Genomic DNA, 13,328 nt, shown 5'->3' with positions numbered 1-13,328 from the left:
CAACACTAATTTTATGTAAAAAAAAAAAAAAGTATATATATATATATATATTTTTTTAACCTTTATTTTTACAGGCAAGTCATTAAGAACAAGTTCTTATTTACAATGGCGGCCTGACAAGTGGAATAACCACTTAGGGAAAGGGAAAGAGGGCTAAAATAAATACATTAAATACATACAAGATACACAGTTTAAAACACAACACAGTAGACAACAGACACTTATAACCAGCTAAGTGTACTATAGACCGGTCTAAAATAGCTTTGTCAAACCGGCCCCTGATGTTTTGAGTGCCTGTGGAGGAAGAAGGGCACGGGGGGAGAGAAAAGGAAGAGGAGAGGGTGGATGTACAGATCATGAGAGAGAAGGATAATTCCTTTTCCTCTGGTCGTGCCTTTTCCGTGACCTATTCCTCTGAGGAGGAGGAGGGGCCCGGGAGGACCCATTGGCTTCCCGGTATACATGATCTAAATGCAGCTGAGCGAGCCCTCGTCACTCTGAACTTTCCCACCACTGCCTCTACGGAGGTGCCAAAAAGTTTAGATGGCAAAACCGGGGCATCGAGGAGAAAGCCCTTCGCGTTCTCCCCGATGTCCGCCAGGTTCACACACAGGTGCCTCTCCATTGCCACCATCGAGGTCTGCTTGGTGAACGTGGAGAGCCAGATCTGTGGTGCGATGCAACTTGGATACCGCATCAGGGGAAAGACCCTGACTCTAATCCAACTCCTTCAGCAGATTGGCTTGGTAAGCTTGAAGCACTTCCATGGTATTCAGTGAAGCACTGGCCTGACTTGCTGCATGTATGCCCTGCCATTCAAGCGCGAGGTGTTCTACAGTGGCTTCGTAGGCAGGGGCGGGGCTTTCAATGTTGATGCCTGCCCATCCGCGAGATAGTTTCTGAACGTCTCAACAATTGGGGGCATCGCCACGTATTCATGCTCCTGCATCCCCTCGACATTGGCATAATGTGCATGCAGACTGAATACGGTTTCTTCCATACCCTCGTGATCTCAGTATGGTGATCAGGAAGGAATGGAAGGCTCACAGGAGTTGGAGAGTTATGGCCGGAAAGGAACCGCTTGTCTAACCTGCCACGAGCGGTTTCTTCCCTAGCGAGCTCCCAAGACAGCTGAAGCGCTCCATAACCCCCAACTGCTCTTCATACGCAGGTGTCAGATGACTTGTCTTGTTCGCCCTTGACCACCATCTCCTGCTCTTCCTGGCATGGTGCTGTCCACTGAGCTAGAGAATGCATTGGAAGATGCATCCTTGACCAGGAGAGCGTTCTCGTCGGCGGTGTAAGCATGCGAGAAATTCACTCCCCTCTCAAACTCTTTCGCCAACTCCATCTGTGACCATCAGGACCTAGATCTTCTCTCCGCCTCGGCGGGAGAGGGACCCGAGCCCCTAGGTGCCTCTTCCCTCGAGAAGATGGACGAATGAGAGTGTGTTTCTGGGTGTTCGAAACCTTAGATACGGGTCGGCACACTGAGAATCTTGAAATGTTTCTCATACATTATTTTTCCTGATCGACAGATTGATTCAAACACAAACAGTCCCTGAAGACAAAAAGAGGATGACTTGTTATCTAGGTGCCCCTTATACTGTATACTTCCTGGTCGCACTAGTATGATGTCATAGGCTTTCACTGGCCAATATGATTGCCGTGATTTGACGGTTGCTTCAGATACCAGATTCCGATACGGTTGCTTCAGATTCCCTTTCGAAAGGGAACATTGGTGTCATGTTGCTTTATTTAAGAGGCAGTAACTGTAGTTGCTGATGCAGTGACATATAGTTACATTAATTCATGCATGTAGATTATTTAGTATATACTTGTAAAATAACAGTGTTTTTCTGTAAAAAGTTTAATGGAAATTACTGTAAGTGTTTTTTTTTTTTTTTTGCACTTAAATTTTATGTTTTTTGTTTGCCAGCTGTAGCATTTACCTTTTTGTAAAAACATATTATTTTTTATTTTATTTTATTTTTACAGTTTAGATAAGGCTCAGGTGTGGTTCAGTTTTGGAGTTTCTGGTTCACTTAAGGCTGAGAATTGGTACCAACACTAAAACCTATTCAGGCCCAATGCACGGCCAGTATGGGTTAGTAATTGGCTGAGACTCTGGCCAGTTATAGCCCATGTGTGGCCCTTGTCTTTAATCCAGATCTAGGGCACTCCAGGGCCGTCATTCTTTGCCGCATGTGGGCAGAGGGAAAATCCCAGCTAACAGACTTTTGTTATAGGAACATTCTCCAAATATTCAGAGCACAATATTTGAAACAAACCCTGAAAAGTGAAGCCAAAAGGTCTTGATCGCCCTAACTGACTGGTCCTAGTATACATGTAGGTCATAAACCCGCCTCCCTGTGTTATTTAACGGGACTTGAGACCAACTAAATTTAATTACACTTCAAATATATATTTTTCCGATGGTGGTTTTGGTTTTTATCACACTAATGTAAATTCAAGTGTTTATTTTTAAAATAAGTTTGTTTTGAGTTAGTTATTTGATGCTATAAAAACGGTGGTGTGACGTCATGATTGACGGCTGTGATTGACAGGTTATCTGAGCGAAGTAGTAAAGATTGGAACTAAATTTAATATCTAAATTTCTATAGCCTATTTAATTATTTCACACTGAGAGTGAGGGCGGGGCCAGAGCCCGTCTACGGAGAGCCTGTCCACTCCCTATTAAGCCCTATTGTACCGAATTTTGGTTGTAGTACCACCAGAGTTCCACTGGGGGCGCTCGCCATGAGTGCAAAATGAATGGGAGTCAATGGGGCTAGACGGCTAAATTTGTCTCTTTCACCCGATTGCCGTTGAGAAATCTCAGATCTGATTGTAGATTTTGCAAGTTCAACATGGGTTTTAGGTCGAAAGTTGAATGAACGAGTACTTATGTCGTTTTGATTTCTTACAGGTTGAGTTGTTGTTGCCCATAACACGCTAGCATTCTGCTAATGACGTCAGCATTCTGACGTCATTGACATTTTGAAAGACTTTTTTAAAGCAAATAAGTGACTCTAAAAAATCTAACACCCAGCAATGTGTAATTTCTTTGCATCTCCTTTCGAATACAACATTCAAATTACTAGACAAAAAATTATATCCTGAGAAAAGTGGATTTTGAGGGGTATACCGCCATTGACCTCCATTCATTCTGCACTCGTCCTGTGAGCGCCCTCATATGGAATCAGAGTGGAACTGCAACCAGTTCAGAAGCCGGAAGTGTAGTGAGAGTGAAACTTCTCGCCATATTAGACATTCTCTGGCGGGGCCTTGATTTCACGGCTTTACTTCCTGCTCACTACTGCGCAGGTCTGGTCCCGAAATCGCTACTGCGCAGACTCAAACCCCAAGATGTCAGCGCCATATCGGGACACTGGCGGCTTCACTTCTCACCAATGGAAGAGAGCGAAGGGGCATCGTCCATATTTTTTTACAGTCTATGATCTTGATGAACACATTGTGTTTGGTGCTACATTGGAGGAGCATGAGGAAAGACTCCTCAATGTATTGAATCATTTTGAGGAGGTAGTGTTACATCTCATTTAATCCCACCGGTCACAATAGTGACCGTAATTTTTTATTTATTTTTTTCATTTCTAAGGCTATAAAAATGTTACTGAATGATCTATCAATGCATTTCCAGCAGATATTGAAATAATAAAGAGTCTCAATGAAATATGTGCAGTGTCGCATGTTTACTGTAAATTGTCACATGACCAGAGCTGTTTACTTCCTGTTTGCGCCAAGAGAAGAGGATGGCAGCAAGAAAGCTCCCAAAGAAAAGGGTGGTAAAGTATGTTAACATAAAGATAGGACATAGATTTTTGGTACACATCATGTTTAAGGTGTCTAGTATTGATATATGCATTTGCAATTACTCAACTTTGTTTAATGTGGTCATAGAACTCACAAACATGTCATCGGCAACAATAGTGACCGGTGGGATAACCCATTGTATCTACATACTATACTAATACACATAGGCTAACTGTTCTACCTTACTTTCTACCTAATTTTACACACACACACACACACACACACACACACACACGGTCACATCTCTTCTGATGTCTGATCTCCACACACACACACACACACGCACACGCACGTACAACACAGTATCCCACCGGTCACAATTGTGACCGGTTGTGATCCATGATTTGGATATTTTTAACACACGCTTTTAGGTTTCTACAATGTGAACTCTCACTTCTTTACTGAAGATTTTCCCACTGCCCCACTTTACAAGCGCCCTCTAGTGACTGATACTTGAAACAACCCTAATACTGATACACGACATCCCCCCTTTTCTTGGATATAAAATCACTACATCATTTAATAGCCCATTATTATTGACATTTTTTTCTTCTTTTATTCATAATTATCTCAACTCATAAAAATCATTTTTCATTGAAGACATTAACAAAAAGTTAACTATGTTCCATCATATTTATTAAATAAGCAAACACACAGGCCTATGCCTCTACAGCTACTACTGGTTATGATTTCACTTTTCTAACTTTAGTTAATGTGTAATGTTGCTGTTTGAGCTTAAACAGAGTTTAAATCTGAGGCGGCTGCGATGCTGGTTTCACTTTTGGGTCTATGTGTGAGATAACTTGGTTGGTGTTTAAATTGCCAACCCCACTGAACACTTCTGGATACTTTTGTTACAGAGCTTCATCATGGCAGAAATGTCAGCACCTATTTTTAACACTCTCAGCTTAGCGACGCAGTTCAACTAAATATACGAAGGAAACTTTGTACAAAGCAGAAATAACCTCAACATGAGCAGCAACTGTGAAATAAGATCACATAATTTATGTCAATAAGATGCACGTAAAAGTGAAGCTCGTTTATATAGAAACAGCGGGCTCCCGGCATATTTTCGGTAGAACAAAAGAAAAGAGCATTTTATTTAACATGTTAACCCATACCCTACTTTGTTTTACTGGCATATTTTTATTCAAACTATTTTAATCCCACATTTCTTTGATCAGACCTCTCACTTACCGTTCTTTGCTTTGGCCCTTCTTAAAAAAACATGGCAACAGAGATAGCTGTAAGATAATTTGTTTGCTTAGCTTAGTGTCAAACTCAATGAATGTGTCATCTGAAATTTTCAACTAGAATGATAATTTTTATCAAGCTCGTATATTTAAGGTCAGTAATTTCACTAAAATGGCAATGAAAATGACCTATTAATTGTCATTTAAGTGAAATTACTGAACTTAAACAAACGTGATCAAATTATAATTCTAGAAGAAAACTTCAGATGGCTCTTAGAGGCTTTTGCATCTGAACTCTTCATATATACACATCGGTCATGTTTAAAATAATTGGCTTCTGTGGTTCCATGTTGCTTGTTGCTTGAATGTATCAAAGTATTGATAGAGACTCTGCCTCTTTAATGATACTACGGACTTTTGGGTTAATGCCGGACAGATTCTCTGTCACTGTGGCTCTACTGTCATGTTTTATTATGAGAACGCTCATTAAAATTATTGCATTACCTAACAAACTGCATACAACTGTATTGTTAAAACAACATTACTGTAGTGCCTCAGATGTGCTCTGTCGTGCCTTGATTATATTACTGCTTATGATCTCTGGTAATGTTCATGTCCACCCTGGCCCTTCTTCTTCTGATGTTCTTTCTGGTGTTGTTTTTCCATACGGATTGTGTGGCCTCAAATCAACATTTGATCCAGGATCATTTTTGATAAATTAGGGATGGGTCACATTACCTGAAAAGAAATTTGTCTGGAGTGCATGATCTCAAAATGTTTATTGGTATATACCTTGCAAATAACACATATCAACTGTATTCAAAATGAAATATTAAAGTCGGACCTTAAAGTTAACAAAAGTAATAAAAAGAAATAAACATCTAGGTACTGTATCTAAATGACAAGTGTCCCACCTTACCTGCATTCAATCTACTAAAAGGGGATTTTAACATCGATGCCATAGAAGAATCATTCCCTCAGAAATTTTTACTTCTGCCTTCAAAGACAAGTACAGTTTTTTTACAATTGCTATGACAATTTTTTCAATACTTTTAACAAATTTCCTAAACTCTTAACGCACCAACACACCTACAACACACAATTGGCAAAACAGTTAATTTCATGCTCCAAATCACACACTGTAAACTAAGCTCCAACACTCATTTTCTAAATACAATAATACACTATGCCTACCAAAACAATGCAAATATGTCTCAAAATCAAATAACATAGCCGTCCAACAGGAAGATTTAGTCAATCATAGCACAATGTCATAAAAACACTAACATCAGATGGAATTACAGAAACTGCATTATTGTATACGTGTCAGGTATGCCCTTATACAACAGACAGTATATTGTATTGATCATAGATTGTGTTTTGCACTGCAGTTTCTTTTGAAGCCTCTCTACATTCTTGTTTTGTTGGGTTTACTGTAGGTCTTTTGCTGCAGAAATTCAATAAAAAAAAGACCCATCTCAGAGTGCTTTATAGAATGTACGGTTACAGTATACCATATGGTCATGCGATTGAAAGAACCTCAACACCTGAGTGTGTTTCCTAGATGGGAATCAGCTGTGATTTATATTATTGCATAATTCAATCAGCTGTTTCTCAGTAACAATAGGATAAAATACAGGGGATATATTTGTGTTTCAATTCACAATATAAACAGCTGTTTACCTTGACTTTAGCCTGTAAGGTTAGGTTTAGAACATGGTGTTATCTGTTCTGACATACAGTGTTAAAGCATTGGTAAATTTGGCAGTAAAAATCCATTGGTTTGGTCTTGTTTGAGCTTTTCTTGTTTGAAAATTGTTAAAAGTATTGAAAAATCTGTCATAGCAATCGTAAAAAACTGCAAATAACAGTCCAATTGCATGTGTAATAGAGGCTTGTCAGGCTTGGTACATCAGAGTCTGTAGAAATGGTTTCTTGAAAAGGAAGAACTGTCAGCTATTCACTTATGTTTGATGAATATCTGCTATAAGAAGTGGTGTCAAGCATGAACGTCCAGTGGAATTGTACACTAAGAATGAATGAGTCACAAATGAGCCACCAAATGAAGAGAAGAGGAATCTATAGCAGTACTTCTTTTAATAAACACAAAACACCGGAGAACACATTGTGCAATGCAAGACAAAGAACTGATTAAACTGAGTGCTATATATAAACAGGCAAACAAAGGGAGCTAAATGAAACACAGGTGAACTTAATTAGTGACTAACAGACTATCATGGTTAACTTGTAGCTCAACATGAGTTCCTATAAGAGCAGCCAAAATGAACATTCTCTCAACCCCAGGTCAGGACTGCACATGGATTAAGCGTTGTAGTATTTTTGTGACTGCAATATTCAGGTTCCACACGGATTGAGCTGTACGGTAATGGACCTTTGCTGTTTTAGGCTTGTTTTTTTTTTTTTTATTCCATTTTCTCCATCAACTGACTTGATTTAGTACATCTAAACAAAGTTAGTTTAAGCAAAAGTATAGATATTGTCTTATTTTACCTGTCCTTGTGAAAAATATCTGAATCAGAAAATCTTCACTTTATATTTAATATTGAATAACATGTAGGCTACAACAGATCAAATTAAGTGTACTTTAAAGCACAACAAAAAAGATTTTTAAAACATAATGTACTTTAAAGTAAAACTCTTAGTTTGGCATTATTTAATTTTTTTAAAGTGTACATGTACTTAATGTCACTCCTGCCAGCAGAAGCCCTATCATGGCCACCAGAGGGCACTTCTCCCTAGACCTTTTCCATTTCCATAAACCTTTGCCTGGACTCATTTTAGTGTGATTACATCCACCTGTATGTCATTGGCTTGTATCATAGGCACTTTGGCTGGCAGGTGTGACGCTTATGAAAGTGTATGTGTGTACACTTAAGTGGCTTTTTATAATTCATCAGTGTTATTATCTGCAAGTGGACCTACAGGTTTTTTTTATTTATTATTATTGTACTTTCAAGATACTACAGGTACACATCCAATACCAATAAGCGCTTTTTTTTTATTTTATTGTTTTCACAAGGGTACATGGCAATTCAAAAATTATAGAGTTTTCTAGACAGCAACATGGTGTCGGCCCACATCTGGTACACATGGATTACACACGGCCCAGATGTGGGCCGGATCAGGTTGCTGTCTGGGTTCTTGTATGGTTTTCCGTTGCAAACTAATCTGGTTGTTACTAATCCATTCTCAAAGTTCCCTGCAACAAAGCTTTGACCTTTTATCAAAAATATTACATTCTTAAACCAAATGGCATGATTTCACTGAATCCACTCTTCATTGTAGGCTTTAAAGATCAACATGGAGAAAATCATCCTAATATTCCCTCTGATATTGCTGGTGCTGCATATACAAGGAGGAGAGTTCCACAAACCTCCAGTTTGTTTGCCTGCCGAAGCTCCACAGCCAGAAGTCGTGGAGTTCGACAACACAATCTATGCCACTTGTGAAGTAACTCCCAGCCCCAATTTGCCACGTAACCAGCCAAAGATCTTTGGGCAAATCCTCTTCAAGCAGGTCTTCCCCAATGGAGATTTAGAAGTGAAAATCAACCTCCGTGGTTTGCCTGCCATCGATCGTCAAGAGCGTGCCATGCACATCCATCAGTATGGAGACCTCAGTCAAGGCAGCATCACTGTTGGTCCTCATTATAATCCAAACGGTGTTGACCACCCTCATCATCCTGGAGACCTGGGCAACTTTGCTTCAGAGAAAGGAGTTATAAGGCAGTTCCTGACGCTTCCAGACGCCAAGCTCTTTGGGCCTTATTCCATTCTGGGACGTGCGGTGGCAGTTCATGAGAAGGAGGATGATCTGGGAATGGGTTCAGATGAGGAGAGTAAACTCAGTGGGAATGCTGGACAGATAATTGCTCTCGGTGTGATTGGTATTACTACTCCAAGTCTGTGGCAGAAGACTGAAGTGCCCCCCAAGAAAATATGTGGAGGAATGCACTGAGAGTCAAAGATGAGGGAGTCGGATATGGTGGAAGGGCAGATTCAAATAGGAGAATCATGATTTTCCTTGTGTATTCTTTGTATGTGTCCTACATTAAAGTAGATTTCATAACCTGAACATTCCCATGTTTTTTTTTCTTGGTCTTTTCAGAGGCTTTTTGGTCATAGCTTCCAATAGTAAATGCACTCTTAAAAATAAATGTAGGGTGAATGCAGGCAAAGTGGGCCGTTTAGTTTGATTTACTGTGCTCAATGGGTTAACACTTTAACATTCCCTTGTTACTACAGTTAACAGGGAATCAAAATGTAAGGTGTTTAAAGCTACAATGTTTTTTTTTTTTTGAAAATGACCAAAAATCACTTGCAAAGTGTGATATATTTCCTGCAGTTGTGTACTTCCAGTATCCCAAAAGTTCCCAAAGATTTTTAATTTCAGAGAAATTCCAATTTTAAATTAAAGCTGCAAGCAGCATTTATCGGGGTTCAAGCATTTAAGGCCTTTAAGCACAAATGCATAAAGACATTAAGTTTTATTTGGCAACCATTTAACCACTGACATCATACATGGAAAAGACCATTTCCAGCCAATTTAACATAGGAAATATATGGTTTTCAAAGCTTTTTAACAGTTATAGCGCCACCTATGGTCCGATCTCCATAAAATTGTGCATGCTTGTTTACAATGTTATTTCACATATGCTCACCAGTTTTCGTGAGTTCATCAAAATCACACACTGGAAATTAAGCTCCAACACTAATTTTCTAAATACAATAATACACTATGCCTACCAAAACACTGCAAACATGTCTCAAAATCAAATAACATAGCCGTCCAACAGGAAGATTTAGTCAATCATAGCACAATGTCATAAAAACACTAACATCAGATGGAATTACAGACACTGCATTATTGTATATGTGTCAGGTATGCCCTTATACAACAGACAGTATATTGTATTGATCATAGATTGTGTTTTGCACTGCAGTTTCTTTTGAAGCCTCTCTACATTTTTGTTTTGTTGGGTTTACTGTAGGTCTTTTGCGGCAGAAATTCAATAAAAAAAAGACCCATCTCAGAGTGCTTTATAGAATGTACGGTTACAGTATACCATATGGTCATGCGATTGAAAGAACCTCAACACCTGAGTGTGTTTCCTAGATGGGAATCAGCTGTGATTTATATTATTGCATAATTCAATCAGCTGTTTCTCAGTAACAATAGGATAAAATACAGGGGATATATTTGTGTTTCAATTCACAATATAAACAGCTGTTTACCTTGACTTTAGCCTGTAAGGTTAGGTTTAGAACATGGTGTTATCTGTTCTGACATACAGTGTTAAAGCATTGGTAAATTTGGCAGTCAAAATCCATTGGTTTGGTCTTGTTTGAGCTTTTCTTGTTTGAAAATTGTTAAAAGTATTGAAAAATCTGTCATAGCAATCGTAAAAAACTGCAAATAACAGTCCAATTGCATGTGTAATAGAGGCTTGTCAGGCTTGGTACATCAGAGTCTGTAGAAATGGTTTCTTGAAAAGGAAGAACTTTCAGCTATTCACTTATGTTTGATGAATATCTGCTATAAGAAGTGGTGTCAAGCATGAACGTCAAGTGGAATTGTACACTAAGAATGAATGAGTCACAAATGAGCCACCAAATGAAGAAAAGAGGAATCTATAGCAGTACTTCTTTTAATAAACACAAAACACTGGAGAACACATTGTGCAATGCAAGACAAAGAACTGAATAAACTGAGTGCTATATATAAACAGGCAAACAAAGGGAGCTAAATGAAACACAGGTGAACTTAATTAGTGACTAACAGACTATCATGGTTAACTTGTAGCTCAACATGAGTTCCTATAAGAGCAGCCAAAAGGAACATTCTCTCAACCCCAGGTCAGGACTGCACACGGATTAAGTGTTGTAGTATTTTTGTGACTGCAATATTTAGGCTCCACACGGATTGAGGACAACCTTTCAGCTGTACGGTAATGGACCTTTGCTGTTTTAGGCTTGTTTTTTTTCATTCCATTTTCTCCATCAACTGACTTGATTTAGTACATCTAAAAAAAGTTAAAGCAAAAGTATAGATATTGTCTTTTATTTTACCTGTCCTTGTGAAAAATATCAGAATCAGAAAATCTTACCTTTATATTTAATATTGAATAACATGTAGGCTACAACAGATCAAATTAAGTGTACTTTAAAGCACAACAAAAAAGATTTTTAAAACACAATGTACTTTAAAGTAAAACTCTTAGTTTGGTTTTTTTTTTTTTTTTTTTTTTGAGTACATGTAATTAATGTCACTCCTGCCTGCAGAAGCCCTATCATGGCCACCAGAGGGCACTTCACCAGAGGGCACTTCTCCCTAGACCTTTTCCATTTCCATAAACCTTTGCCTGGGCTCATTTTAGTGTGATTACATCCACCTGCATGTCATTGGCTTGTATCATAGGCACTTTGGCTGGCAGGTGTGACGCTTATGAAAGTGTACGTGTGTACACTTAAGTGATCTGGTTGCTGTCTGGGTTCTTGTATGGTTTTCCGTTGCAAACTAATCTGGTTGTTACTAATCCATTCTCAAAGTTCCCTGCAACAAAGCTTTGACCTTTTTATCAAAAATATTACATTCTTACACCAAATGGCATGATTTCACTGAATCCACTCTTCATTGTAGGCTTTAAAGATCAACATGGAGAAAATCATCCTAATATTCCCTCTGATATTGCTGGTGCTGCATATACAAGGAGGAGAGTTCCACAAACCTCCAGTTTGTTTGCCTGCCGAAGCTCCACAGCCAGAAGTCGTGGAGTTCGACAACACAATCTATGCCACTTGTGAAGTAACTCCCAGCCCCAATTTGCCACGTAACCAGCCAAAGATCTTTGGGCAAATCCTCTTCAAGCAGGTCTTCCCCGATGGAGATTTAGAAGTGAAAATCAACCTCCGTGGTTTGCCTGCCATCGATCGTCAAGAGCGTGCCATGCACATCCATCAGTATGGAGACCTCAGTCAAGGCAGCATCACTGTTGGTCCTCATTATAATCCAAACAGTGTTGACCACCCTCATCATCCTGGAGACCTGGGCAACTTTGCTTCCGAGAAAGGAGTTATAAGGCAGTTCCTGACGCTTTCAGACGCCAAGCTCTTTGGGCCTTATTCCATTCTGGGACGTGCGGTGGCGGTTCATGAGAAGGAGGATGATCTGGTTTAAGATCCAAGATGGCGGCGCGAGTACATCGCGAGGCTCGCGGTCTCTCCAGATTCTGTAATTTAGCAGTATTTTTCTTGCTCATTTCGGGTCTGTTCGTCCAGAACAGTTGTGCCTTAACATCGTACACCCAAGGTGAGCTTTTGGATATTGGTTTGCGAATTTCCGACAGTTTTATGGACAACCTTCGACTCCTTCCTGAGATCGCCAGATCACCCGAGGCTATGCACTCTGCCCGGCCGGGCGGAAGTGCTCGCAGGCGCCGGCGAGATCGTAAACAAAGGCGGGGGAAGCGCGGAGGACTAAGAGCTAAGCTAAAGCTAACACCACACCGGCTCTCTTTACCCAGCATTTTCCTTGCCAATGTACGGTCGCTGTTGAACAAAATGGAGGAGATTCGACTCAACATCACATACAGCAAGAGACTTTTGAACTGTAATGTTCTAATTTTCACGGAAACATGGTTAAACAGCGGAATACCGGACAACGCTATTGAGCTAGCGGGACGCCATACATTCCGGGCGGATAGAACATTCGATGGTTCCGGTAAGACCAGAGGTGGTGGATTGTGCATTTACATTAACAAAGCTTGGTGCACAAACTCTGCTACTGTTGGGAGACATTGTTCAGCTAACCTTGAGTTTCTCATGGTTAAATGTAGACCGTTTTATCTACCGCGGGAGTTCACTTCCACTATTATAACTGCAGCCTATATTCCCCCGGATGCTGATGCCAAGTTTGCTATGAAAGAACTTCACGCAGCCATCAGTAAACAACAGACCGTTCACCCGGAAGCTGCGTTTATTGTTGCGGGTGATTTTAATCATTCAAACTTAAAGTCAGTGCTACCGAAATTTCACCAGCATGTTTCCTGTCACACCAGAGGAAACAAAACCTTAGACCATGTTTACACAAACATGGCTGAAGCTTACGTCGCGACACCCCTCCCCCACTTGGGACAGTCAGATCACCTTTCTTTGTTCCTCACCCCCAAATATGCACCTCTGATCAATCGCGTGAAGCCATCAGTGAAGACCATCAAGGTGTGGCCTGCGGGGGCAGATTTCTCACTCCAGGAAAGGTTTCTACACACAGACTGGAGTATGT

The 13,328-nt window shown here is 40.0% G+C and overlaps 2 protein-coding genes across 5 annotated transcripts; both read left to right on the top strand.

Annotated features, from left to right (window-relative positions):
• The first annotated feature begins 666 nt into the window (after window positions 1–666).
• Window positions 667–9,122, top strand: LOC311276814 (extracellular superoxide dismutase [Cu-Zn]-like). Of its 4 annotated transcripts, none has more exons than XM_084386744.1 (2): window positions 667–746; window positions 8,334–9,122. In XM_084386744.1, the coding sequence occupies exons 1-2, from the start codon at window positions 678–680 to the stop codon at window positions 9,003–9,005; spliced, it is 741 nt and encodes a 246-aa protein (XP_084242870.1). In that variant the 5' UTR covers window positions 667–677; the 3' UTR covers window positions 9,006–9,122. The 4 variants fall into 4 exon arrangements, with proteins under 4 accessions (XP_084242870.1, XP_084242871.1, XP_084242872.1 ...); XM_084386745.1 differs by lacking the exon at window positions 667–746 and adding an exon at window positions 7,225–7,410; XM_084386746.1 differs by lacking the exon at window positions 667–746 and adding an exon at window positions 7,817–7,846.
• A 2,431-nt stretch (window positions 9,123–11,553) lies between these two features.
• On the top strand, window positions 11,554–12,224 carry LOC311298637 (extracellular superoxide dismutase [Cu-Zn]-like; the record flags this gene model as incomplete). Its single annotated transcript, XM_084421731.1, has 2 exons — window positions 11,554–11,572; window positions 11,688–12,224. Exon 2 carries the CDS (start codon window positions 11,703–11,705, stop codon window positions 12,222–12,224), a length of 522 nt encoding a protein of 173 aa, XP_084277857.1. The 5' UTR covers window positions 11,554–11,572; window positions 11,688–11,702.
• Window positions 12,225–13,328: the final 1,104 nt, after the last annotated feature.

This window comes from Rutilus rutilus (genome assembly GCF_951802725.1).
Source record: "Rutilus rutilus genome assembly, chromosome: 1".
Lineage (NCBI taxonomy): Eukaryota > Metazoa > Chordata > Actinopteri > Cypriniformes > Leuciscidae > Rutilus > Rutilus rutilus.
The sequence above is the reverse complement of the archived record's forward strand: the minus strand, read 5'-3'. Positions and strand labels throughout refer to the sequence as shown.